Here is a 27,226-nt window from a genome sequence, read left to right as displayed (position 1 = left end):
GCTTTTAAAAATGATGCCTTCCTTTTCAGGATCGTCGGTGAGATGTCTCCGTGATGCAGGTTTAGCAGGTAAGGCCTTCTTCCTCTCCAATTCTCTTCTTATCACCCTTTGCAGGTGTCCCAGGATGCTGACAGGCGTGGCTGAAGTCCAGAAGCAGGAGCAGACACGGTGAGCGTCCAGCTGCTAGGTGCAGAACAACGCGAAGCACATGTGGATGTTCGGGTGGGGTTTAAATAGCTTTGGAAGAAGTTCCAGGTATGTATCCTTCCACCGATCAGGTATGTATCCTTCCCCGACCACACCCAGGTGGAAAGTAGTCCCCACAGGTAAAGTAGTCCCATTTAGGCCTCAAGAGGGCCTGGATGTAGCAGCATGGTCTGCATCAGGTAAGTGCACACTAAAACACTTGAACACATGTCCAGCTTTATGAGCCTGGTGCCTAAGGCGCCAGGACTGGGGTCCAACATGAGCCTGGCGCCTAAGGCGCTAGGACTGCGTCCAAAGGGCCCCAGCTTGGGCCCGCTGGAACTTCCCTGGGGGGAATGATGCCTGCCTCTGGGGTTGCTGGGTCGGACCTGGCTCCTTGGAGGGAGGCATCATGACAGTACCCCCCCCTCAAGGCCCCTCCTAAGGTTGTTCCCTCCGGGGGTTTTGGCTTGTTCGGAAATCTCCGGTGGAACCTTTGTATTAATCGAGGTGCGTGAACATGGTTACTAGGCTCCCACGATCTCTCCTGAGGTCCATATCCCTTCCAGTCAACAAGATAGAAGAGTTTCGACTTTAACACTTTGGAGTCTAAAATGTCTTTAACTTCGAATTCTAATTCCCCTTCAATTTGAACTGGGTCTGGAGGCTTGGACAGTCGGGTTCCTGGTTGTACTGGCTTCAAAAGTGACGCATGAAAAACTGGATGAATACGCATGTTGGACGGTAAATCCAGTTTAAAGGCCACTGGGTTGATTATAGCTTTGATGGGATAAGGTCCTATGAATCTGGGAGTGAAGGTTCGCGGGCCCTTGAGGGGTAAATGTTTAGTTGCTAGCCATACCTGGTCTCCTACTTGGTAAGGAGGAGTTTTTTTATTTCGGTGCAAATCAGCGTTTTCTTTATACTTTTTCTTGGCTTGCTGTAAATGAGTTGCAGCTTCTTTGAAGACTCGGGTTATTGTGGAATGCAGATGATTTACTGCGGGCATTTCCAGGGCCAGAGGTGGATCTAGGTCAGAGGTCCGAGGATGGTGACCATACAAAGTATAAAAAGGAGTTTGTCCGGTTCCAGAATGCACTGAATTGTTGTATGCATATTCTGCGATCCAAAGGATGTCTTTCCAATTCAACTCGGATTGGTGTAACATGCACCGAAGATATTGCTCGAGAGTCTGATTGGTTCTCTCGGTTTGTCCGTCGGTCTGGGGGTGGTGGCTGGTGGATAACCGCACATCTATTTGTGCTAGTTGACAACACTTCTTCCAAAAATGGGAGATAAATTGACTTCCACGATCCGAGACTAATATGGAAGGGAAACCATGTATGCGAACTATATTCTCCAGAAATTCCTTGGCCAAGGTGGAAGCTGAAGGCAACCCTTTTAAAGGGATAAAGTGGGCCATTTTGGAGAATAGATCCACAATTACAAGGATAGTGTTGTAACCACCACAAGGAGGCAGGTCAGTTATAAAGTCCATTGACAAGGTGTGCCATGGTGCCGGTGGAATATCCAAGGGTTGAAGTAGGCTGGCTGGCCTTTTCTTTTGACCCTTGTTTTGGGCGCAAATTCCGCAAGACAACACAAAAGACTTTATGTCTTTTCTCCAAGAAGGCCACCAGAAGTGGCGTTTGATTTTTTCCTCCGTTTTAGCGATACCAGGGTGTCCTTCCATTAATGATTCATGATGATGGGCAATAACAAGTTCCTGCAATTCTTTACTTGGCAGAAACAACCGCTCCTGGAAGTAGGGTAAATCATCCTTAACGGTGTAATGAGGACCCTTTTGACTCCATTCCAGTAAGGCTGAAGAGTCTAGAAGTTGTTTTACTTGCGTTTGGATATCCTCAATAGTTTGCAATGAAGTTAAGCCTAAGATTCTTTGTTCAGGTATGATTGGCACAGGTTCTAAACTCGAATTGGGTTCTTCCATGCCAATCCGGGATAAGGCGTCTGCTTTACCATTCTTGCAGCCAGGGCGATAGGTGATTACAAAATCAAATTCCGCAAAGAATAGAGCCCATCGGAGTTGTCGTGAAGATTGAGCTCTGGCCGTCTTTAAATACTGCAAATTTCTGTGGTCCATAATTACGATGATGGTGTGTCTGGCCCCGAGAAGGTAGTGACGCCAAGCCTTGAAAGCAGATTTAATAGCCAGTAACTCTTTGACGGTAATTGCGTAGTTGATTTCAGGAGGAGAGAATTTTCTGGACCAAAAGGCCACAGGGTGTAGTTGGTTAGTTTCTGGGTCTCTTTGCGACAGGACAGCTCCCATGGCTGAACTGGATGCGTCGGTTTCCACAATGTAAGGGAGATCTGGGTGCGGGTGCCTCAATACAGGTGCAGAGGTGAATTTGGTTTTCAGGTCCTGAAAGGCTTGTTCGGCCTCAAGAGTCCATTCGAAGCGTTTATTTTTCTTTAGGAGAGCTGTGATGGGTTGGACTGTTTGGGAAAATTCCGGGATGAATCTTCGATAGAAATTGGCAAAGCCAAGCATGCTCTGAACTCCCTTCACCGAGCTAGGAGATGGCCATTTGAGGATGGCGTCGACCTTTCGCGAGTCCATTCGGACTCCTTGAGGTGTCAGGATGAATCCGAGAAACTCAACTTCTGTGGTATGAAAAACGCATTTTTCGAGCTTGGCAAATAGTTTGTGCTGGCGCAATTTCTCAAGAACTGCCCTAACATGTTTTCTGTGATCGGATTCTGAAGAAGAGTACACCAGGATGTCGTCAATATAAACAATGACACAGACATCAATAAGTTCCCGAAAAACATCATTCATAAAGTACTGAAAGGCGGCAGGTGCATTGCACAAACCGAAGGGCATCACCTGATATTCGAAGAGCCCAAATTTGGTGCGGAATGCAGTCTTCCATTCGTCGCCTTCTTTTATACGCACCAGGTGATAAGCTCCTCGGAGATCTAACTTGGTGTACACACTAGCGTCTTTCACCTGGTCGATAAGCTCAGGGATCAGGGGCAGAGGATAACGATTCTTAATCGCTATTTGGTTTAGGGCGCGATAGTCTATACATGTTCTAAGGTCGCCCTCTTTTTTCAGCACGAAGAACAAAGCTGAAGAGACAGGAGACTTGGACGGGCGAATAAAACCATTGGCTAGGTACTGATCTAAACACTGATGCAAATGCAGGTTCTCAGGTTCCGTAAGAGCATAAATCCTACTACAAGGTAGTTGAGCATTGGGTACCAGATCGATTTGGCAATCATAAGATCGATGGGGAGGTAACGTGTTAGCCTGTTCTTTCTGAAAAACGTCTTGGAATTCTTGGTATTCTGACGGTAGCTGTACAGAGGTGGAAGTTGCTGAGGCTAAACCCATAGCTGAATTTCTTGGATAACAAGTTGGTTCACAATCAGGAAAACTTATCTTCTTTGCTCGCCAGTCTATACTTGGATTATGTGTTTCTAACCAAGGAATTCCAAGAATTACTTGAAATTGTGGGGCCTTAATCACATCAAACACGATTGCTTCCCGATGTCCATCCTGACCCACCAGTGTCAATTCAACAGTGGAATGCGTTACAGGCCCTGAGGCTATTTCGGTTCCATCTACTGTAGTAATGACATCTTGGGTTACTTTCGGGCGGAGAGGGAGCTTAATCCTGGAAGCCAATTCACGGTCTACGTAATTTCCAATAGCTCCACTGTCGATGTATGCTTTTATAGCATGCAACTGCTGAGGCTGTTTTGGGTCCACGAGCACCATTGGCATGACAAAATGCGAGGTCAAAGAGTTTGTTTTCAAGCTCGGCAAGCGGACCCCTACGCTTGTCGGGCTAGGTCGTTTCCCGAATCAGGCGTCAATAAATCGTTATCAGTGGCTCCAACCACCTTCTTAGGTGGTCTAACCGGACAATTTCGAAGAAAGTGACCGTAACCCCCGCAATACAGACAAAGTTGCATTTGCCGCCTTCTCTCCCGTTCCTTCTGCGTTAATGGTCCTTTAACACCGCCGATTTGCATAGGTTCGGATACATCGGCACTCTTGGAGTTAGCGTGGGTTTTGATCGGTAATCGGGTTTCGTACTTGAACCGATCTGCTTTTCTATTTTGAAGTCTGTGATCAAGTTGAACCACAAAGTCTATGTAGTCTGCGCAGACCTGGGGTGGATTTACTATCTGAGCTAGAACATCTTTAAGCTCTCCACGCAGGCCTCGATGAAACAATGTGATCCTTTTATTTTCTGGCCATCCAGTTTCCACAACCAGTCTATTAAAGGTGGCAATGTAGGACAGGAGATCCTGATTACCTTGTCGTAAGGATAGCAGTTCGTTATCAAGGGCCTGTCCTTGAGAGTGTCGAGCAAACAATCTTTCCATGCTGGCCTGAAAGCTCTGAAAATCCTGGAGAATGGGATCATCCTGATTTACCAATGGAATAGACCAATCGGCAGCACTGCCACTGAGGTAAGATAGTATAAAGGCTACCTTGGTCTGGTCGTTAGGGAAGGCCCCGGGTCTGCATAGAAAGTGTAAACGACATTGGTTCATAAAGACGGCATATTTCTTGGGGTCCCCCGCAAAACGTTCAGGCGGGGCCAAAGGCATGTGTCCAGGTAGATTGATTTGTACCGGGTTATTCAAACCCATTGATGTGGAAGTACCACCGGAATTCGGTAAAGGAGTGTGCCCTGCCTGGGCCTGCAATAACCTTTTGGCCAGGTCATCTGTTCTTTCCTTGGATAGGATCAGTTCTCTTTTGAGAGCGTTAGTCTGCTGGTGGGCTGAGTGCACCTCTTCCCGTAATAACCCCAAAAGCTGGGCCAGCTGGTCAGTCTCGGAAGTCTCCATAGCGCCCGGGTGGGAAATTGTGGGTAGGCTTCGCGTTCTGTCACGCTCACCTGATTCCCACGGGGGCGCTGGCCTGGTTTCGAGTGTTGATGCCTCTTCAATGGTGAAGCGCAGGGCTCTGAAGATGGATAGGACGGGCCCCTCAACTCTGGCTAATCTGGCTCGCAGGAATATCCTCCTGTACGTGAAAAGGGAGTATTACAATCTGGCGGAATAATGCTCGAGCCTCCCACTTCCTTCCAACCCTCCTCAATACCCTTCCACGATTCCCCGTGAAGTCTCACCTTAGGGTCTGAAAGGACGAGCTCTCCATCCTGCTTCTGACGCAGGGGCGCGTTGAACCCAGTTACTTCACTGGATTGAGGTTGGATGGGAGTTCAGGTAAGCTTGATTATACTGGTAAGGCGCTGTAAAAGTTCTGTTACAAGTTCAAAAGTTCAAGCTTTAAATAATAATGTTCATTGTCTTTTTCAGGTGATGAATGAAGATTCCTTTGGAGACTTCTTGCAACAAAGCGCTAATGTTGATGTCTTTTCCCCATAGGGGCCGGGGTTCGGAATGCCGGAGATATGGCGCTGACCCGAAGTGAAACATGCAGTTCCAGTTAAGATCAGGTAAGTCCTAGATGAGCTCTCAGGTAATGTTTTTGCATTCGCTCATCTAATGTCTTTGTCTTTTTTCCCCATAGGGGCCGGGGTCCGGAAAATGCCTGGAAGCAGCAAGACCCGAAATGAAATGGGAATGACCCAACAGGTAAGTCTTAGAAGGAAACTGAGCTTTTCCAATTCCCTTCTTTCTCTCACCTTGTGTTCTTGTCTTTTTCTCTCTAGGCTCTGGGAAGTGGCTGCGGATCCGGATGATCGCTGCTGAAGATGGAGGCGCCCAAGAAAGGTGAGTGAAATGCAGCGCTGCAGCGATCGGAGCGAAATGCTTTTAAAAATGATGCCTTCCTTTTCAGGATCGTCGGTGAGATGTCTCCGTGATGCAGGTTTAGCAGGTAAGGCCTTCTTCCTCCCCAATTCTCTTCTTATCACCCTTTGCAGGTGTCCCAGGATGCTGACAGGCGTGGCTGAAGTCCAGAAGCAGGAGCAGACACGGTGAGCGTCCAGCTGCTAGGTGCAGAACAACGCGAAGCACGTGTGGATGTTCGGGTGGGGTTTAAATAGCTTTGGAAGAAGTTCCAGGTATGTATCCTTCCACCGATCAGGTATGTATCCTTCCCCGACCACACCCGGGTGGAAAGTAGTCCCCACAGGTAAAGTAGCCCCATTCAGGCCTCAAGAGGGCCTGGATGTAGCAGCATGGTCTGCATCAGGTAAGTGCACACTAAAACACTTGAACACATGTCCAGCTTTATGAGCCTGGTGCCTAAAACGCCAGGACTGGGGTCCAACATGAGCCTGGCGCCTAAGGCGCCAGGACTGCGTCCAAAGGGCCCCAGCTTGGGCCCGCTGGAACTTCCCTGGGGGGAATGATGCCTGCCTCTGGGGTTGCTGGGTCGGACCTGGCTCCTTGGAGGTAGGCATCATGACACTGACCCTGCATTCCGAAGTGAGGCCGTCTAGCAGTGCCAATGGTGACCAGCCTGATATCCGCGGACACCATAGGCTGAAACGGCTTGTGCGCGCCCAATACTAGGTTCAAATCCCACACGGGGTGTGGCTTCCTGATGGGCAGGTAGAGTCTAGTGAGTCTGGCCAAATGTCTCCTGACGATCGGGTTGGAGGAGAAGACTCCTTCCTCCGAATTCCTGTAGGCCCCAATGGCTGAGAGGTATGTGCGGCATGTGTTCACCTGCACGCCAGAGTTGGCGAGGTGCGCTGAGAATGACAGCACGTCGTTCAATAAACAAGCCAGCGGGTCGATATCCTTGGAGTGCGCCCAATGGCAGAACCTGGTCCATTTACTTTTATACTGGGCTTTGGTAGCCTTGCTCCTAGCCCCCTGTATGATTTCCAGATTGTCTTGGGATAGGTTGATGTGGCTGAGCGTCACTTGCTCAGGAACCATGCTGTGAGGGCCAGCTTCTGAAGGGGTGGGGTGGACGACCCTGCTCCCCTGCTGTGTCAGAAGATGTGCTGGGCCCGTCGGGAGGTGGATTGGAGGGACCTCCGAGAGGCTGAGCAGCTCCGAGAACCATGACCTGACTGGCCACCACGGATCAGAATGACGTTGAGCTGGCGAGACTCCTTGAACTTGCAAAGCACTCTGTGAATCAGTGGAGTGGGTGGGAAGGCGTATGCTGACATGCCGTTCCACTGGATCCATAAGGCGTCGCCCAGGGAGCCTAGGCCCTGCCAGGAGGCGAACTGAGAGCACTTCTTGTTGTGCCTGGAGGCAAAGAGATCCACCTGGGGGAGGCCCCATCTGTGGAAGATCTCCTGTGCAACAAGGTTGTTCAGTTGCCACTCGTAGTTGTCTGCTCCCAACCTGCTGAGCCTGTCTGCTTCCAGGTTGGATTCCCACGGAAGGTTGACTGCTGTGAGGAAAATCTTGTTCTCCAAGGCCCATTCCCACATGTTGATCACCAGTCTGCACAGGGAGGCGGACCTGGTCCCCCCTTGCTTGTTGATGTAATACATATTGGTCGAGTTGTCTGTCTGGATGAGGACAACCCTTCCCTTCAGACGTGGGATGAAGGCTCTGAGCGCTAACCAGATGGCGTTCAGTTTCAGCCAATTGATGTGGTATTGCTGTTCTTCACGGCCCCACGTGCCGTGGACCGAGAGGTCCTCCAGTGTGGCTTCCCAGCCCTCGAGGGAGGAGTCTGTGGTAATCATCACCTGTGGGACGGGGGGCCTGAAGGGCTTGCAGGTTGCAGTCCCTGGACCACCATGTGAGGTCCAGGTGGAGAGAGATGAGGATCTTGATCATTTCGGCCTGAGAGCCCCTCTCCTGGTTCCTCGACGCTGCGAAGTGGAGCTGAATCCTCCTCATCATGAGTCTTGTGTGGGGAACAGCTAACAGTACAGTTGCAGAAAGAGAAAGGAGATGCTGGTACCACTAAGCCGAAGTAGCGCTCCGGCTGAGAAAGTGGGACGTGGCCCTCCTGATGGCCGAGATCTTGTCCTCCGAGGGGAAGACCTTCTCGGAGCGCGTGTCCCAGATGAGGCCCAGTAAGGTCAAAGACTGTGTGGGTTGCAGCTGTGACTTCCTGAGATTGAGCAAAAAGCCCAGGTCGTGTAGCGTGTTCATCAGTGCCTGGGAGGAGTGGTGAACTGCTTCTTGAGATCTAGCCCTGACGAGCCAGTCGTCTAGGTAGGGGTATATATGGAGGCCCTGAGCCTGGAGGAGGACTGCCACCACATTCATGAGCCTGGTAAGACCCTGGGGCCGAGTTGAGGCCAAAATGGAGGACCTTGTACTGAAAATGGCAGCTCATGATCCTGAACCGGAGGAAAGAACAATGGGGTTGCCAAATCGGGACGTGCAGATAAGCGTCCTTCAGATCCAGGGAGCACATCCAGTCTCCCCAGCACAATGCCTCCGCAATAAAGGCTGGCGTAACCATCTTGAATCTCTGAAGAGGTAAGGAGAGGGTGCGGGTGCAAAGGTCCAGGACAAAACTCAGGTCAGCCTGGTTCTTTTTCTGAACGGAAAAGATCCTGGAGTAAAAGCCAGGGCCTCTCTGGGAGGCTGGGACTTCCTCCATGGCCTGGCTCAGGACGAGTGACCGAATCTCCGCCAAAAGAGTTGCTGTCCCAACTTGCGGGAGAGGAGAAGAGGAGGGAGGAGAGGCAGGAATAGGTAGACGGTATCCCGAGGAGACTACTGACAGGATCCAGGGGTCCGCAAAGTTCTGTTGCCAAAAGTGTGCGTGAAGAGCAAGCCTGCCCCCCACTGGCGACAAGTGGACCTGAGTAGGTCTGTCATGTCTTTTTACGCTTGGAGGCAGAGGCGGAGGAGGGCGACAGGAAAAATCCCTTAACCACTCTGCCCCCTTTTTGATGCTTGCGGCGACTAGTGGTCGGCGAGTATTCCGACTGCCTAGACCTCAGTTCCTGGAAGCCACGGAAGCCTCCAGATGAGCGACCCTTATCCGAGTGTTGCTGAGACTGGGAGTATGCTTTGGGCCTTTGTCACAATGGATAAAGACTTAGCCGTCTGAGTGCTATTCTTCTTCTTGTCCACCTCTTCGTCTGTGCTGGAGTGGAAGAGGTCACTGCCCTCGAAGGGCAGATCTAGAATACGTTCCTGGACATCCGGGTTGAACTTGGTTGCCCAGAGCCAGGCCATCCTTCTCATATCCGTGGCAATACAGATGGCATGTCCAGAGATATCGATGTGTGCCAGCGTGGACTCCATGATATCCTGCGCCACGAGCTTGGCCTCGGCTAGCCCCGCCTTGAAACATGATTGGCTGTGGGTGGGGAGTTCTGGGAGGAAGTCAGCAATTTCCCGCCATAATCTCTGGTTAGCGGCTGCCAGCATGGCGTCTGCATTGGCCTGTTGCAGGTGCAAGGGAGCATTGGAATACAGATTCTAACCATATGCCTCCAAGGTTTTCTCCTCCTTGCCTAACAGCGACGTCGATGAAGAAGACGAGGACGACTGAGGTTTGGAGTACAGTGATGCCACAGCGATCACTGAGGAGTATTGCTGAGGATGGGAGGAGAGCAAGAGTGTATCCCCCTCCATCTGCCTGTACTTGGCGTCCAGGCAGCGGTTGACTGGCTGGACAGAGTGTGGTTTGAGCCAACCCTTCTTGGTGAGGGAGACTACATTGGTTTGCAGTGGAATTCCTGTTCTGGCAGAAGAGCGCCTTGTGAGGACCTCCGCGATGATGCACTCTGCCAGCTGTTCGACCTGGGGCTGTGGGAGGCCCAGGCCGATGATGGTGTGTCAGGATCCTCCTCCTCATCAGTATCCTGAGGGTCTGGGGGATCCTGTGGAGGAGGAGTATCCAGTGCCAGAAGCTGGGGCACGGGGACCACCGCCGGAGGCTGAGGAAGAGGCGGAGGCTGGTATGGAACCGCCTGTGGAGTAGGCTCAGGAGCCGGAAGAGGCAGCTGCGCCGGGGCCATAAGCATCTGCGGAGGCGTCTGTGGTGCCACTAGCAAAGCGGGAAGGACTTCCCTGAATGGTGTCCTTGATGATAGCCCCCATATTTGGAGACTTCATGAGGCCGAGGAACCTCTCAAAGATCCGGTCCTCGCTGGCCAAAGAGGAGGCGGATGAGGGCACTGAGGGAGACTAGAGGCAACTGCCGATGCCGACCATGTACATAGGGACGCAAAGGAAAACAGCCTTGTGCAAAAGAAGGGTAGGCCGTAGGCCACGTACCTGGTTGATGCCAGTCCCACCTTGATACTCGTTCTTCGCAGAAGTCATGCAGAGGCGTCGAACGGGTGTCCTTCTCTGGCACGTTGGCCATTTTGTTGAGCTGCCTACCACATGGCTGTGAAGTGTTGCTCGGCTCGCTTGGGCCTGCCTCTGCCACGTCTCTTATGTGTGAGGTGCATGACTTAACCCGCTCCTCGGGCACTGGGGGTCGTTAAGCTGCGTTCCGGCACCCCTTCGGATGTATTGCCGGTAACAGGGCATAGCCCCTCGGCCATGATGCCGGTACAAGGGCGGAGCCCCTCAGGCGCAAGCCAGGTAATAGAGCCTAGCAGCCCCTCAACCCTGGCACCGGGAGGATCTGAGGACCCCTCAGCCCGAAGGCAGGTAGCTGTGATAGCCTCGGTGCGCGAGTTGGTAAAAGGACCTGACCGGTCCCTCCCGCGTAGGAGAGTCCCTGGGAAGGAGTCTCCCTTGAGAGGTGCAGGTGAAAATATAGGCCCTAACTCTGGCCTGGAACGTCACACAAAACTCTTGAGGTCCTCAGGAGGAGACCGCTGAAAGAGCTCCCTCCACCTGGCTAGTCTGTTCTTCAGCGCTTTCTAGGACAGCGAGCCGCACAGGGATTAGGCTTGCCAACCGTGGTCTGGGCCAAGGCAACGTAGGCAGAGGGCGTTGGGGTCTGAAGTTGGAAAAGGCCCATTGCAGGATGGGCACCCGCTGAATCCTGTCGAAGTCGACATGCGCCGAGGAGGAGCTGTGGCATCTGAGGACCAAGTACCTATTGAACAAAAAGACAAAAGAAGATACAGAGGAAGAATCCACGCGTGGAATTACATGGCCGAAGCCAAACCCAGGAGCGCTGGTGAATTCGGCCCGTTCCCGTTGGCACAGAAAAGGGGACTGAGGTGTTGCACCGGAGGGCGGAGTCAGGGCAGCGCATGCTCCCAGGGCCGCGCCTCCGTGCGTCTCTAAATTTAGATGGGAAGAAGATTTTTCTGGTGAAAAAGGTTCCGTCTCCCATCCCTCGCGAGGGATGCCCATGCAGTATGGAGGAAAGGGGACGGGACGTAAGAGTACAGGCTAAGAAGGAAGCAATTTAAAAGAATACACGTGTGGGAACGGCAAAGTGTTTTTTTGTGGAAAAGGTTACACGAAATGTACATGGGCAGAGGATCACCAGTTAGCGGCCCTAATGGTCCGTAAACGATGCTTAAAGTCAGGGGTGCGGGTCAATAGAAGCACATCGAAGGGCTGGAATAATGTTAGCTGACGTGGTGAGGTTTGGGATCCTTAATGTTAAGGGCCCGAACTCTCCCCAGAAGCGATCCATGCTGGTAAGGGCATTCAATTTATCGGGCTTAGATGTTATGTTTATACAAGAGACAACATTCTGCAAAGGAGAGGAGCTCAGCATCAGAGGGAAGTAGTTGGGGGGGGGGGGTGGTGTGGGCATCAGGACCGGCAAAGAAAGAGGGAGTGGGTATAGTACATAGAGCCTCATTGGCCCTGCAGATTGTACAGACTCCTAGAAATGTCGCCGGGAGGATCCTGGCAATTAATGGGATTATTAAGTCCAAAGCGTTCACCTTATGCTCTATTGATGCACCAAATAGCCACCAATAGTAGAGAACTCCTAACCTTCCTGGATGGGTGGAAAACAGGGCTATTCATCTGTGGTGGAGACTTTAACACGGTGCTCAATCCCACGTTGGATTGGATGTCGTATAGAAGGGGAGCCACACCACCACCAGCAAAAGAATTGCTCAAAAACCTCAAAGAGGAACATTTCCTAATTGACACCGGGAGAACAGCGCATCCCCAAACCAGAGCGTATACATTTTATTCACCCCACACCGCACTTTCACCCAGATCGATTATCTATTTATAGAAGCAGCACAAGAACACAACATAATTAACACAGGTATTGACTTAGTGGGATGGTAAGATCATGACATGGGAACAGTAGACTTAGACCTAGGGCCAGACGCAGCATCGGACCGGCGATGGATTTGTAACGACACCCTCTACTAAGACCAGGTTTTTAGAAATTCGCTCAACACTGAGATTAGGGATTTGTTCCGAAGGAATGACACGGGTGAGATCTCCAGACCAACAGTATGGGAAGCAGCGAAAGCCAAAATCAGGGGGTTGCTGATAGCGCAAGGAACTTTTATGAAAAAAGTGCAAACGCAGCGATGTAGCGCTCAAAACAGAAATTAGGAGCAAAGAGGCAGTCTTACCCAAGGGGTAGGGGGATCGGTGGAAGCTTTAGAAGCCATAAGACCATTAAAACAAGATCTAAATGATCTATGGAGGGGGAAGGCGCTAACTCAGCTTAGATATACAAAACCAAATTGTACGAGAAAGGGGACAAGGCCCACACATTACTTGCAGAGAGACTGAGAGGGCAGAGAGAAGAAAGAGCTGTCTATAAAATCAGGAACTCAAAGGGGAAGTTACTCACGGCCCCCAGCGAAATCACTGCACGGGTCGCACTGTTTTATGGACAACTATACAATTCAGACAGTGAGGCAGACAGCGACAATGCCAAACAATATTTGGACAGCATAAGTCTTGAGAAGCTGAACGGCCATGACACTGATCACATGAATGCTGCCATAAGAACCGAAGAATTAGACGCGGCCATCTGAAAATTGAAACCAGGCTCAGCCCCGGGTCAAGACGGCTTCACCCCGGTCTTCTATAAGGCTTACAGTGCCACCATCTCACCCTTCCTGGCCCTTCTCTTCAACGATATGATGGAAACAGGGTTGGCTCCTGACTCCTTTACGGAGGCACGTATAATTGTTCTGCAGAAGGAGGGGGAGGGACAGGCAGGAATCCAGCTCCTATAGGCTGATCTCCCTGATCAATGTCGATGCAAAAATGTACACTCGCGTTCTGGCCGACAGATTAAGCCGACCCTGCCTAAACTCATACACAGCGACCAAGTAGGTTACGTTAAAGGGTGGCAAGGGTCAGACAACATACGCAAAATGCTAGACCTCATAGCGATGCTGACCACTCGGAACGGCGACCCTATCCTTGTCTCGATCGATGCTGAAAATGCATTTGACAGGGTCGAGTGGCCGCTCATGATGTCAGTGCTAAGAAAGGCAGTCCTAGGGGTGCGCTGGATAAAGGGCGCACAAGCCTTATACCGAAACACAAGATTGAAGGTATAGTCAATGGCATAGCATCTCCCCTCCTTTGCCCTAAGCCGAGGGACCAGGCAAGGTTGCCCACTTCACCCTTAATATTTGCATTGGTCATGGAACCTCTTGTCCAAAAGATTTGAGAGACGAGTGAAATCAGTGGTCTTACTAGGTTCGGGAGGGAAATTAAACTGGCGTTATTCACAGATGATATTTTAGTATATCTGACTCGCGGACCTGGTCTGTCCCGACCCTGCTGGCAACTCTCACCGAATACGGATCCCATTCGGGCTTTCACATCAATTTAAATCAAATGGAAGCCCTCCCACTGCTAGAGGGAACACCAACCCAGCCAGCCCGTTTAATACCTGGGGCCCAATGCTCAAACACAACAACATCCGATACTTGGGGGTGACCATTACAAGAGATTTATTTCATGCAAACCTCACCCCACTATGGGCCACAGTGAAGACTGACATCGAAAAATGGGAAAAACTTAAACTCTGCTGGGCAGGGTAGCTGACTACGATAAAAATGAATACTCTCCCAAGATTTCTCTTCTTATTTCAATCATTACCAATAGCGCTCCCAGATTCGTTCCTTGTAAAGACCAAACGCTTCCTCTTGACCTTCTTATGGGAAGGAAAGAAGCCCCACATCTCATATAAAATGCTGATCCTGCCGAGGGACAGGGAGGTGTAGGTTTCCCAGAAATCTATGAATATTAGAGGGTAGCACAATTGAGGGTGCTGTTGGATCATCTCAGAGAGTCAGGAGAAAAGCAATGGGTCCATCTAGAAAATGGGCACTTCTGGCTAGTAACATTAGGGGAATGGCTGTGGGTTCCCCAGAAGTCACAACCAAAATAAATACGCGAGCACCCCATCCTCGCGGTCTTGTGGTCCCTCTGGAAAAACAAATCAGACATGACGGGTGTCACCACATGGCCATCACCCCTAAACTGCATCTTGGCGCCCCCTATAAGGGACCTTATAGTCGATCATTTTCGATTTTAGCCACAATACGAGCACAAACTGGCGAGGCTGGGACAACTGTGGAAAGATGAGGTATTCCTGACAAAAGCCGAACTAGAGACAGGACAACAGGGCTTAACAATTCCGCTGTTACTGTACCTGCAGCTGCAACCCCAGCGGCAATTCACTCCATTTGAAAAGGTTCTAAATACCCATCAGGGATCAAGATGTCTAATAGCAAAACAATATAGCATCCTGATAGCAAGAGGGCACCGACCAACACCGCACACACAGGCCCGATAGGAAAAAGACCTTAGTTGGGCAGACTATCCGGACAGATGGGCAGCTGTGTACAGGGCGTTCTGGAGCTCAACCTTTGCGACTGTCTGTCTTGAACTATTACTGTATGCAAAATGTGATGCCTGTTGTTCACGTGTTGTGCGTTCATTCTCTTTGAACGAAATGTTGTAACTAAGTACCTTTTTCTTTGCTTTAATAAAGTTCAATTTAAAAAAAGAAAATTTGAGATTCTCGCAGAAATCTACTAATTTAAGGCTGCGACGATGCTAGTAATTCCTACACATTGAGATCGGTTAGATTCAACTTTCTCCTTGTAGATAAAGGCTAAACTTTAGCCACTCAGTCCTGCGTGTCGTAATACTCCCCAAGGCAGTATAGAGCCTATGAGGGTCAGATACGTTCATAAGCCAGAAGCAATCTGTTGCATGTGAACCCCTCCTGGGAGCATGGTAGCTCCCAGGATGTTGTAATGGGTCACGTGGCAGTAGCCACGTGACCAACATAATAAAAGAAGCCAGCCGCTTCCGGCTGGCCAGTCACTCCCATTCTGGCTCCAGCGTCGTTCCTGTTGCACCAGGCTGGTGCTGCGCTGTTGGTGCTGGGCCCACGAACGGGGCCCAGCTTAAGGACGGTGCCCCGGCCGGGCAACGCCGTCCGGACGGTGCCCCTGCCGGGCAACGCCGTCCCTGTGGGTCCCCCAGCCATGTGAGGCGGGCTGGGGAGGCGACCCCGGCCTGGGTGCCCCCAGAGCCGGGGCCGCGGTGGCCAGGTGGACCTGGCCACGTGTGCGGGGCTCCGGTGCTCTGGAGCGGGGTGGGCGGAACCCCCACCCCTGAGTATGCGGCATGGGCGCCGCCGAAGAGTGTGTGTTGTCGGGTGCCACCCGACCCGAGCATGGGGCTGCCCGGTGATCCGGAGCAGCCCCCAACAATGGCGACGAGGGCTGGAGCCCTGCGTGTGAAGCGGCGTCGGCCGCGATGTGGAGGAGCGGAGACGACTGTCCCCCCTATCCCCGTGGGGGAGAGAAGTTTCTGCGGCGTCGGCCGCGAGAGGGGGGAGAAGCGTGCGGCCCGCGCCGCAGTGAAGAACGCGGGGGGCCGCCTCTTTCCCCGTCGGGAGGGAGGGTGCCCCGGCGTCGGCCGCAACGAGGAGCGGCTAACATCGCCGCAGGAGGGAGGATGCCGGTTCCCCTCCCCAGGGAGAGAAAAGCGCCCGTGGCGGTGGCCGCAACGTGGAGGCGCAGGCCCATCCGCGACCCGCAGAGGGGAGGTGCGGCTGACATCGCCGCGAAAAAAGAGAAGGAGGCGGGCCCAACACCAGCTGGGCCCGCAAGGAAAACATGGTGGGCGAGCGGCCCGCCCGTCCCCCGAGGGAGACGGAAGATGTTCGCGGCATAGGCCGCGTGGGGGGCTTCACCCCTCCCCCACCACCAACAGGAAGGGAATTGCCGGCACTCGGACTGGACCAGCACACGCGATGTCGCCCCGGATGGAGAGGTGAGCGGCCTCTCCCCCAGCATGCCAGCAGACCGCCCACCACAGTGCGGCTGCCCCGATCGACCCGTGCGCCCCGAAGGATAATGGTGAGGCGGGCCCAACTCCAACTGGGCCCGCAACAAGGAGGTGGGCTGCCGGCCCCTCCCCCATACGCCGCACGCAATGGTCTCTGCCCTGCAACAATGAAGAGCGGCATACATCGCCGCATGGGAAAATGGATGCGGGCCCGACTCCAACTGGGCCCGCAAACGAAATAAGACCGGTGCCGCCTCTCCGCCCCCGCTGTCAGGAGGAAGATGCGGCTCTGCCGCAACAAAGAAGTGAGCCGCCGGCCCCTCCCCCACCCCGGGCAAAGAGCAGCGAGGTGGCTGCATTGAAACAACTGGGCCCGCGGCGGTGAATGGAAAAACTGTGATGCTGGCCAAACATAACGCCAGCAACCCCCATGTGAAGGGGGAGGTGCGAAAGGTGGCCGGTTTGTCCGTCGTCGGTGCCCTGACTCTGGACTTGGCCGATGTGGCCCCTGGGGTTCCCCCAGGTGCGGCTTTGCCGGCCCTAAGTTGTGAACTGAACTGTCCTGAATAGCTGTCCATGGATGATGTCGGACTGGTTTCCTGCAGACCCGCAGTTGCTTAATGTGGACTCAGTAGCCACCCCCATGAAGACTGGGATCCTGCAGACCCTGGACGTGCTTAAAACGGCCCATTCAAGTGGCGGTGGGAAGCTGTGATCCTGCATATTGTGGCCATGCTTTAAATGGTGCCAGGGGGGATCAACAAGGGCGGCGTTCAGCAATAGTGAAACCACTCACCCAGGTTAATAAAGGGTGTATTAGTAGAGTGGTTGTAGGAGTAGTAGTGGGTAGTTAGCGGGATGTGTTTTGTTTGTTGTTTATTAAAAAATGGAGTGGTGTTGCATGTGAACCCCTCCTGGGAGCATGCTAGCTCCCAGGATGTTGTAATGGGTCACGTGGCATTAGCCACGTGACCAACATAATAAAAGAAGCCAGCCGCTTCCGGCTGGCCAGTCACTCCCATTCTGGCTCCAGCGTCGTTCCTGTTGCACCAGGCTGGTGCTGCGCTGTTGGTGCTGGGCCCACGAACGGGGCCCAGCTTAAGGACGGTGCCCCGGCCGGGCAACGCCGTCCGGACGGTGCCCCTGCCGGGCAACGCCGTCCCTGTGGGTCCCCCAGCCATGTGAGGCGGGCTGGGGAGGCGACCCCGGCCTGGGTGCCCCCAGAGCCGGGGCCGCGGTGGCCAGGTGGACCTGGCCACGTGTGCGGGGCTCCGGTGCTCTGGAGCGGGGTGGGCGGAACCCCCACCCCTGAGTATGCGGCATGGGCGCCGCCGAAGAGTGTGTGTTGTCGGGTGCCACCCGACCCGAGCATGGGGCTGCCCGGTGATCCGGAGCAGCCCCCAACACAATCCAAAAGGATTGATGCCTTAGAACTTCCGGAATTAGGCATGCTGTTGAAACAAAGTAGGTAGCATGTGTGTGAAAAAAAGGAAGAGGTCATAGGTCTTTGCAATCTACTGGCCCCGATGTCACATCCAACACAGCGTGCATATAGACGTCGGGCGGAGATGACGTGGATCCGTTCTGCGCTCCTTAGTGGCAGAAAGGTTTCTGAAGATCTGCTGCTCTGGGATATGAAAATCATCAATGAAGAATCCGTGGGAGGAAGGAGTACATTAAAAGGGCCCTGTATATAATTAGCTGCTGTTTAGGAGCATTCAAATGGCACAACACCAACAAAACATACACCTTATCTATTCCCTAACTACTTGAGTAGAGCTTGTGAGCATGCATTTAAAGGATCTCCACATCAATCAGATTTATTAACTGTTTTCATCTCAATTTTAATCGAAACTGATCCCATGCAATGTCATAATGTCACACCAGCTCGCGATATTAAAAATACCCTATTCAATTTACCTCGGAAAAGTCATTGATTTCAGCTTTGCGTACAGCAGACTCTGCCATCCAGTTCCTAAGGACGTATCTAGGATTGGTTCCTGAAACCGAATGCAGAGAAATATTCTTTACACATCCGTATTGTAAAACGCAACATCATATATTCCTACTGCACTTTCCAAATGTTGTTCTTACAATTTGTACTTGGAATAAAACATTGCCCATGGAAATACAAAAGTCAATATCAAAGTGCAATTATACTAAGATTTTCTTGCAACAGTCATTATCAGTCATTATATCAGAATCGGTAGTTTGCTTCATAAACCTTCCTACCAGGAGATGGACCTTAGTACTGTTACAAATGGGCACTGACAAAACCAATAGGTTTGGCATTTTAGTGTGAAAATCTTCTGTGTAATGATATCAGAATCAGTGTGCTTGCTATATGGCGAGGAGTGGAAGCACACTTGTTACACTTTCTGAGATTGTGAATGGGCAATTGTAACAAGTGTTCTTTTTCTTTGGAGACGAGGTACAGTGCATTTGCTATAAGTGCACAACTTGGTTCTGTAATGGATTTGCAAGAGCTGTGATGTCTGTTAAGTATAAATGTCATTTGGAAAGTTTATCTTGCTTGTGAGCAGAGAAATGCACCTAATTTGCCCGGCTCAAGTTGGAAGCAAATGTTTGGAAACGTTACGAGAATGTGGAGAAGCAAAGGGAATGCGTCCATTACCCTTGACGTCTCTGAACTTCAATTTACTCATGATGACAAACATTGTACAAAAACAAAAAATATTAGTATTCATCCATTCCTGGCCATGAATGTCAGAGTAGAGGTGTTGGTGATCCAACCAGTGCTAAATTTAGTCATAAAAAAAGGTTGCAGGCCACAGAGTTCATCAACCTCGCAATTAAGTACTCCTGCCACCCAAAGCACCACTGTATTCAGTGCTGTAGTTGCCACGCTTGCTGGCTGACGAGGGGGTGGGTTGGTAGCTGCCAGGAGGAATTGTGCTTTACACTCAAAGAAAGATACCACCGTCATGAGATTTGCACTAACTGTGATGGGCAGTGACTTCCAATGTGTAGGCAGAAAGAGCGGAAGCGAGAGGAGGCTTGGGGGCTTGGGGCTGTGAGGTTGAGTGCATAGAAGGAGTGGAGGGAATGAGATGGTGAGTAGAAAGAGATGCAGTAGGCTAGGTACGGAGGAGCCAGACTATGAATCTCTTTGCAGACTAGGAGAAGGAACTTGAAAAGGGAGTGGCTGTACCAACCAGCCAACAAGGCATGGTGTTGGTGGGTAGAAGTGAGGGAGGATATGTGTCTATTGTAGAGAGTGTGAGTAGCGAAACTAAGGACTTTATGTAGTGGGATGAAGGAGTAGAGAGGAAGGCAAAGTAGTCATCAGCAGTAACTGAGTTTTCTGAGCACGAGGGTGGAAATGAGCGTTTTTGTAGAGTGCTGAGTATGTTATGTTAAAGGACATTTGTACTGCGCACTATCACCACCAGAGTGGTACCCTGGCGCTCTGGAGGATCTGAAAAGTAAAGGGGGTAGGGTAAGTTAGTGGGACAGAGTGGGAGAAAGAGCAAGAGAAATGTGATGTGCTGTTGGCAGCTTCAGTTTGGTTAACACTGTTCGCTGAGCTCAGGTGTGCTTTCGGTTGGTAGCCATCATGTTCTGTTTTGCGAGACTGTGTGTGATTTTTGTTTTGTTGTTGCGGTGTAGTGAAGTGCGTGCGTTTTGGTGTGATTTAAAGGTCTGGTTGTGTTTAGTTAGAGTGTGAGAGGTGTGTGCAGAGGAGTGAGATTTTCTTTCTTTAGTGGGGTTCGTTAGTGGCATCGCTATCTAGATGTGACACATGCTAACCTTCTCATTACAGAGAAATCGGTCTCACATGTTAATTTCGGGTGATGACAAACAGCAACACCTTTATAAGGTGGCTTGCAAGCCTAGAAAAACACACTCCAACCTACACCTAACCTGACCGAACCGCACTGACCTGACCTCCAGACCCCTTACCTTTATATGGCAGCAGCCAGCTGACCTGACAAAATTCCAGAAACTAAGCCTTGCGATAAACTTACCATGTCTTCCACTAAAACAATATGAACCCATTCATTAATAAACAGTCCTTCGTTTATGTCTACTTTCGTCAATTACATCATATAACAAATTCTGGTTTGTTTATCTCCATCAAGGGGCATTGGACTTCGACCACCATAAGGACTTCCGACAGCTTATGAGCAGCCTCTTTGTTTGTACCAGTCTAGGCTGGTTTATTCCACAATATGGTGCATTCGTCCTTGGCACAGTAATCACACCTGGCCAGCACTTACCAGTTCGTTGAGTGCATGCTCAAATGTGTCCATAGCCATGCAAGTTGTGGCAAAGCCATATGGGATTGGGGTATCTAAAATAGTTGGTAAAAAAGAAAACTGTTTGGGAAATGAGTGGTGATGGGGAATTTTGTTTATATTCAGTCCCTGCTCCCTGTCCACCTGCAATTAAATAAAACGCTGTTCTTTATTTCATTCACTTCTTTATTCAGCACATGTTCTTCTTCCTCAGTCCCCCCTTTTGCACTAGAGAGCAACTGGAAATATTAAGCAAACTTTATTACAAATAATTGTAGTTCCTCACCCTATTACATAGTAAACCTCAGGTTTAATGGGAACCATGCCTATGCAGACAGTCCTTTAATATTCCCCCCCATCACAATGTAAATGTCAGTGCACATTGAGGTGCCCACCTCTAGCTGCAATTCATGTGGTTCAAAGTAAGTATTCTGAAACACCTGCTAAGAGAACAAATAAAAATACTAGAGACAAATAGGTGGTACGGAAAGATTTTTCACGAGCATCTTCAGTGACATGCCATATCACATCATAGGGAGTACACAGAGTGGTGGTGCAGTGCACAATCTGGAAATCTCTCTTTACTATCACAAATGACCTCTAAAACACAAGTACTGGTGTTCATCTGTAATCCCTTTTACCTGTTTACCTGTTTCACTAATTCTAACAAAGCTTAAAACCTGCTAGGAATAATTTCTGTACGAAACATGTTCAAATTCAACATACAAACTTAGCATCTGTTTTTTCTCAGCAGGCCAATATATGTATTGTGTTATCGTTTTTGTCTAGAAGATAACAGCGAGATCTACAGAGGGCAATGCTTAAATTCAATACAACTAGTGTTTTCTTTGAAGAGTAGCCTATCTTGCAACGTAATATCCGTTGCATACCCTTCCCAGCAGATGTATTTCTCCACTAATGCCACCTGCCCACTTGCTATGACATTGCAGATGTGGAGGTTGCAAGGGCCATCACTATCAATTTGTGCCTATGCCTATCCACAAATCAGTGACTACTTCTGGGGTCGAAGTCAGATAACATGTAGGGTTTCCAGGAGGTCATACCTCCCTTACATCACCATGAGTGACAGTCCCAATTACAGCCTACTCAAGGACCTGGTACAATCTTGATTGTCAGAGCCAATGTGCTGTCCATTGGACCTTTAGCTTGAAAGGGAGACACTCATCTTCCACATATACATCCACTGAACTGCCACACGTGTCTCCAGGGCCCCAGATCTCCAGGGATTCCTGTTGAATTGAGCTTCTGCCTGTATTATATGGAACCTTGTGGTGGAACATAGCCGGCACAATCCACAACAGAATGTTATGAATCAAGTAAGGAGAGTTGTTGGAGATCAGGGTGAAGGCTGGTTGTGCTGCGGGTTTCTACTGTAAGGAACCAAAATAAATCCTGGTTATCAACCTACCTTGAGGCATGGAGTATTTTCTTTTCACTGGCGATGAGGAACTCGAATCCAAACAGCAGACTCCCAGCAGGTTCCTGCATTCGCCGTGCGGTGACGGCCTGAAATCCTCAGGCATTCCTCCACCGGCTCCCAGCCTGCTCACCAAGGAGTCAGAGATTGGGAACAGGGAGTAATTGCCACTGACGGAAAGTTGCGCTGCAGAGGAGCATATTCAGAAGAGGCCCGCAGGTGACGGTGAGTGTAACCCCACCCACATGGTCCTGTGTCAGAGAGGCCAACACGAGATTTCCCCGGGTGGGAAGGAGATTGTGGTGCACCCTGAAGAAGGGTGTGAGGGCAAAAGACTAAAAGTGAACCCCAGAGGGTGAGGGCACCATACATGTAGGGTGCTGTACGCGCGCACACCGGCACACGCCATAACAGTGAGCGAGCAGGGGGAAGAAAAGTAAACATACCTCCAAAGCTGCGCTCACGTAGCAGCACGTCACAAACTTCAAGGAAAGACATTAGAGGAGTGAACCTAGCAGTGTTCGCTCCACCGGGAAGTAAAGCTAGGCAATCACATTATTGAAAGCTCTGCGTCCTGCATCAAACAGGCAGATTAATAAAAGTTAGGGCTCCTGGAAGAGCAATATGTACACAAAGTGAAAGTTATTTTTGCTTATATATATATATACTTTGGCCTATGTTGGAGTCCATGGTAAGGAGAATCAAAAGGAATATAAACACCAGAGTTAAAATGGCAATGTCAGGTGTGCCTGGTCCTCCAGCTTATAGGTCAACACCAGGGCCCACCAGGATTAAATGGGCTGAAGGGAAAAAAGGTTTTCTCCACTACGTACGAGCAGCGTGCGGAAACACCATTTCAACAGATCGTAAAGTATCACTGCTGATGCACTTCCTAGGGTACGAGGGCCAAAGAATTTATGAAACCTTACTGGCATTTCAGAATTTGATGAAGAAGGGAGCTCCAACTAATTTGATGCGGCTTTATACAAACTTGATCTGCATTTTAATCTTAAAACCAGCACCATCCTTGAAAAGGACAATTTCAGTGTGAGGGTACAAGAAGAAGGGGAGTCTGTAGAAGAGTACCTAACGGCCTTGCAACATTTGTCCCTCAGCAGCAAGTTCGGCAAAAAGTTGGAGGAACACATCAGAGATCAATTTATGATCCACTGTTGCAATGATAAAATAAGGGGAGAGTTATGTCTTAAGGATGATCCTGTCACGCACTCACGGCTCCGTTCAAGTACGCCAGTCATACACCCCTCATCCTCACACAGCTCTCACACACGCTCTCATGTCCGGGGGGTGTCACGTGAGCAGGCTCATCTCTGGGGTCGGAAGCACCAAACAACCAGGTACAATAGGAGCTTTCCATACCTCCACTGGCGGCTTCCATGGCGCTTACGGGACAGCAACTACAGACAAACGCCTCGGCATTCGTCAACACAGTTCCAGCGTGCACTTCCTGATCCCGGGTCACGTGACACGCTCACCGGTCCCGCTCGCGGATCAGCTGACACAGGGACACACAGGATTTAAACGCTGGACTCCCGCGAAACAGCGCTTCACAGCTGTTCGCACCGGAGGACTCTGTTCAGCTATTCTGATTCTTGGATTCACGGCTTTTGACACGGATTTCGACTCTGGACCTTGCTCTGCTCTTCTGCCCCTCCTGACTACTTGTCTGCTTTGGAACGTTATTCGGAATTGCCTTTGGATTGCCCCTTACGGATTTTGTGTCTCGGATCTGGCTTCTCGCCATTCCAGCTTACGCATATATCTCTGCAGGTTGGTTGGGTGGACCCTCGCACGACATTGGTCTTGATACTACTGGGAGGCCAGCTCACTTGATCACCCCCCCTCTCCACGAAGTACCCCAGCATAGGTATACGGCATACCAACTCTCCACATAGGTAAGACTCTGCCTTCTGTTTTCATCAGTGTGTTTTATTGTGCTCGCTTGGTAACTAATCAGACCTTTTTCTACAGCTGTCTGGGGTCAGCAGTTTCGTGGTATCAGACCGGCGAGGGAACCCACCTGTGGCCCCAATAACCGCAGAGGGAGTGCTTTTACTCTTCCTCTGTGGTGCTTGGGGACGGAGGTTCCATACTCTGCACGACAATCAAGAACAGAACAGACTGTGAAGCCTCTTGTCGTGCGGAGTATGGAGGGTTCCGCGAATGACCCCATGGCGGCCTTAGTGCAAGCGATCACAATACTCAGAGCTGACATGGCCGCAGCAACCACAGCCCTTCATCAGCGGCTAGACACCCTCCAAAGCACACGCCACCCTCTGCCCGTTGATACGGAGTTCGGAGAAACGGTACCACCATTATCCACGCCCCGAGGCTCGACCTCGACTTCGCCCTCTCCCCTGGTTCTCCCTACTCCTTTCCCCCTGGCTGCACCCGAAAGGTTTCAAGGGGACCCTGACAAGTACCGCACGTTTATCAATCAGTGCAAGCTACACTTCCTTTGTCGTCCCACTTCCTTCCCCGATGCCACCTCAAAAGCTGCCTTTTTGTTATCACATCTGACTGGTACTGCGGCAGCCTGGGCTAACCCCCTACTCGAAAGCAATAGCCCTATGTTATACGACTTTGATCTTCTTGTAGTCGAAATGTCACGCATCTTTGATACTCGCCACAAGGTACAATCCCGGGATTTGGAACTCTTGGATCTCCACCAGGGCAAGGGAACACTCATTGAGTATCTTACGCGGTTTAACCAGTTGTCCGCAGAGACTTCCTGGCCAGAGGGTAAGAAAGCCGTCGTCTTTTATAAGGGCTTGAACAATACCATGAAAGACGCGCTTACCGCAGTGCCTTCCCTGCCCACTTTGTTCCCTGATCTAGTGGACCTGGCTCTTCAGATCGATGCCAGACGTCTTGAACGCCGATCCGAAGCCCGGTTCTCTGGTCACGCCTCCACCACTGTCTCTCCTTCCTCCGAGACTACTGCGGAGCCCATGCAAATCGGAGGGCTCCGTAGTCCGTTAACTTCCTCCGAAAGGGAGCGCAGGAGACAGGACAACGCCTGTTATTACTGTGGGTTACTGGGACATTTCGTAAAAAACTGTCCTCGTCGTCCCAAGCCCAGGACGCAGGGTTTTCGGGAGGCTCGACCCTAGAATCGGGGGCAGGATCGAGCACTGTTTGTCCTTCCCCGAACCCCTCGCCTGCCTTTGCTACCATCTGACCCCTTGCGGTGCAGGCTTTGTTACAACCTAGTACAAACAACCAACACCCAGTCACCATCATCATAGACTCAGGTGCCACTGGCAACTATATGGACATTTCTTTGGCCCTCTCTTACAACTTGCCGCTTATCAACAAAACCCGACCAGAGCAGGTACACTCCATTGATGGCAGCACGTTGGTCTCTGGGCCTGTTAAACACCAGACAGCCCTCCTTATGTTGATCGTACAAAGCATACACAAGGAAACCATTAGTTTTGATTTGATTACCATGCCACAATACGGGGTCATCTTGGGTATTCCATGGCTACGGCTACACAATCCACTGATTGATTGGAAAGCGGGTACGGTACACTTTGAGTCGGATATTTGTCAGGAGTTTTGCCTATCGACTCCCCCTGGTGAGGATTCCCCTGCCCAGGTCCTTAGCTCCATCGCGCATCTCTCCATGGAGGTACCTTCCACTTCTGGGCTCGATGCGCACACACAGTGGGTCTGGTTTCTGATGTAATTCCCGAGGCTTACCGTGACTATGGCGATGTTTTTGATAAAGGGTCCTCGGAACTACTCCCCCCTCATCGGGAGTACGATTGTCCCATCGATTTGCTACCTGGTTCTGTAGTCCCAACGGGTCGTATCTATTCCCTGTCCCCGGGGGAGGAGCGGACTCTCAAGACATACATTCAGGAGTCCTTACGTAAGGGTCACATACGTCCCTCCTCGTCTCCTGCTGCCAGCCCCATTTTCTTTGTGCCCAAAAAGGAGGGTGACCTCCGTCTGTGTGTTGACTATCGGCGCTTGAACGCCATTACCAGGAAGGATCGGTACCCTATACCACTGATCATACCCCTATTGGACCGCCTCACACACGCATCCATATACACCAAGCTCGATCTTAGGGGCGCGTACAATCTCGTACGTGTGAGGATGGGGGACGAGTGGAAAACGGCTTTCTGCACTCGTTATGGGCTTTATGAGTATCTGGTTATGCCCTTTGGCCTCTGTAATGCCCCCGCCACTTTCCAGCGCTTCATGAATGAGGTGTTCAGTGACATTTTGGACGTTTTCATGGTCGTCTATTTGGACGACATACTGGTATTTTCACGGTCACTGGAGGAACATGTGGTACATGTGCGGGAGGTATTGAAGCGCTTGCGCACCTTCTCCCTGTTTGCCAAAGCCGAGAAATGCCACTTACACACTGACAACATCGAGTTCCTGGGTTTCCACATCTCCCCTCAAGGCCTCACTATGAACCATGCAAAAGTCAAGGCGGTTCTGGATTGGCCGGTCCCTACTTCACGGAAAGCTCTGCAATCGTTCCTTGGTTTCGCAAATTACTATAGGAGATTCATCTCTGGGTTTTCTTCCATAACAGCTCCACTTACACTTCTTCACCAGTCCCCTCGTCCCATTCAAATGGTCCTCTGAGCAACAGTTTTCGTTCGACACTCTCAAATCCGCTTTTACCACGGCCCCTGTCCTTCAGCACCCCGATCCTGAATTGCCTTTCGTAGTGGAGGCAGATGCATCCTCTTTCGCCCTAGGGGCAATATTGTCCCAGGAGTGTCCCACTACTAAACGACTGCACCCAGTCGCGTTTCACTCACGCAAGTTTACGCCGTCGGAATGTCACTACACCGTGACAGAAAAAGAGCTTCTGGCGGTCAAGGAGGCTTTCCAGGTCTGGCGTCATCACTTGTTGGGTGCAAAGCACCGGGTCACGGTATTCTCGGACCATCAAAACCTACGTGACTTGGCGTCCATGAAGTGTCTGAACGGCAGGCAAGTCAGGTGGCACTTATTCTTCGCCGCCTATGATTTCACTATCACACACCGTCCTGGTTCATCCAATGGCAAGGCAGATGCATTGTCCCGTTCTCCTGGTGGTGTCTCGTTGCCTGCCTATCCCGAAACCTTGCTTGACAAAAAAAACGTCATATGCCTCTGTACCCCTTCTTTGCCTCTATTAGACGGCATCCGTTCCTGGTCTACCGCCCATCCTTCCCTGCTTCCTGACTGGGACTTGACGGTGCGGGACGGCCTGCCCTTTTTCCATGACAAGCTGTTTATGCCCACTTCTGATGCC

At 50.9% G+C, this 27,226-nt stretch overlaps 1 protein-coding gene across 7 annotated transcripts in view; it reads right to left on the bottom strand.

The window, feature by feature from the left end:
* Window positions 1-27,226, bottom strand: part of LOC138569804 (protein adenylyltransferase SelO-like) — a 1,380,025-nt gene that overhangs the window by 50,179 nt on the left and 1,302,620 nt on the right. For all 7 annotated transcript variants that reach the window (XM_069648140.1, XM_069648139.1, XM_069648135.1 and 4 more), the window contains one exon: window positions 18,163-18,242. In XM_069648140.1, the coding sequence (XP_069504241.1) occupies window positions 18,163-18,242 (80 nt within the window). The remainder of the gene's footprint in view (window positions 1-18,162; window positions 18,243-27,226) is intronic.

Source organism: Ambystoma mexicanum, chromosome 2q (assembly GCF_040938575.1).
Source record: "Ambystoma mexicanum isolate Mex_15411 chromosome 2q, UKY_AmexF1_1, whole genome shotgun sequence".
NCBI classification, from domain to species: domain Eukaryota; kingdom Metazoa; phylum Chordata; class Amphibia; order Caudata; family Ambystomatidae; genus Ambystoma; species Ambystoma mexicanum.
This window is presented reverse-complemented; position numbering and strand designations above follow the sequence as displayed.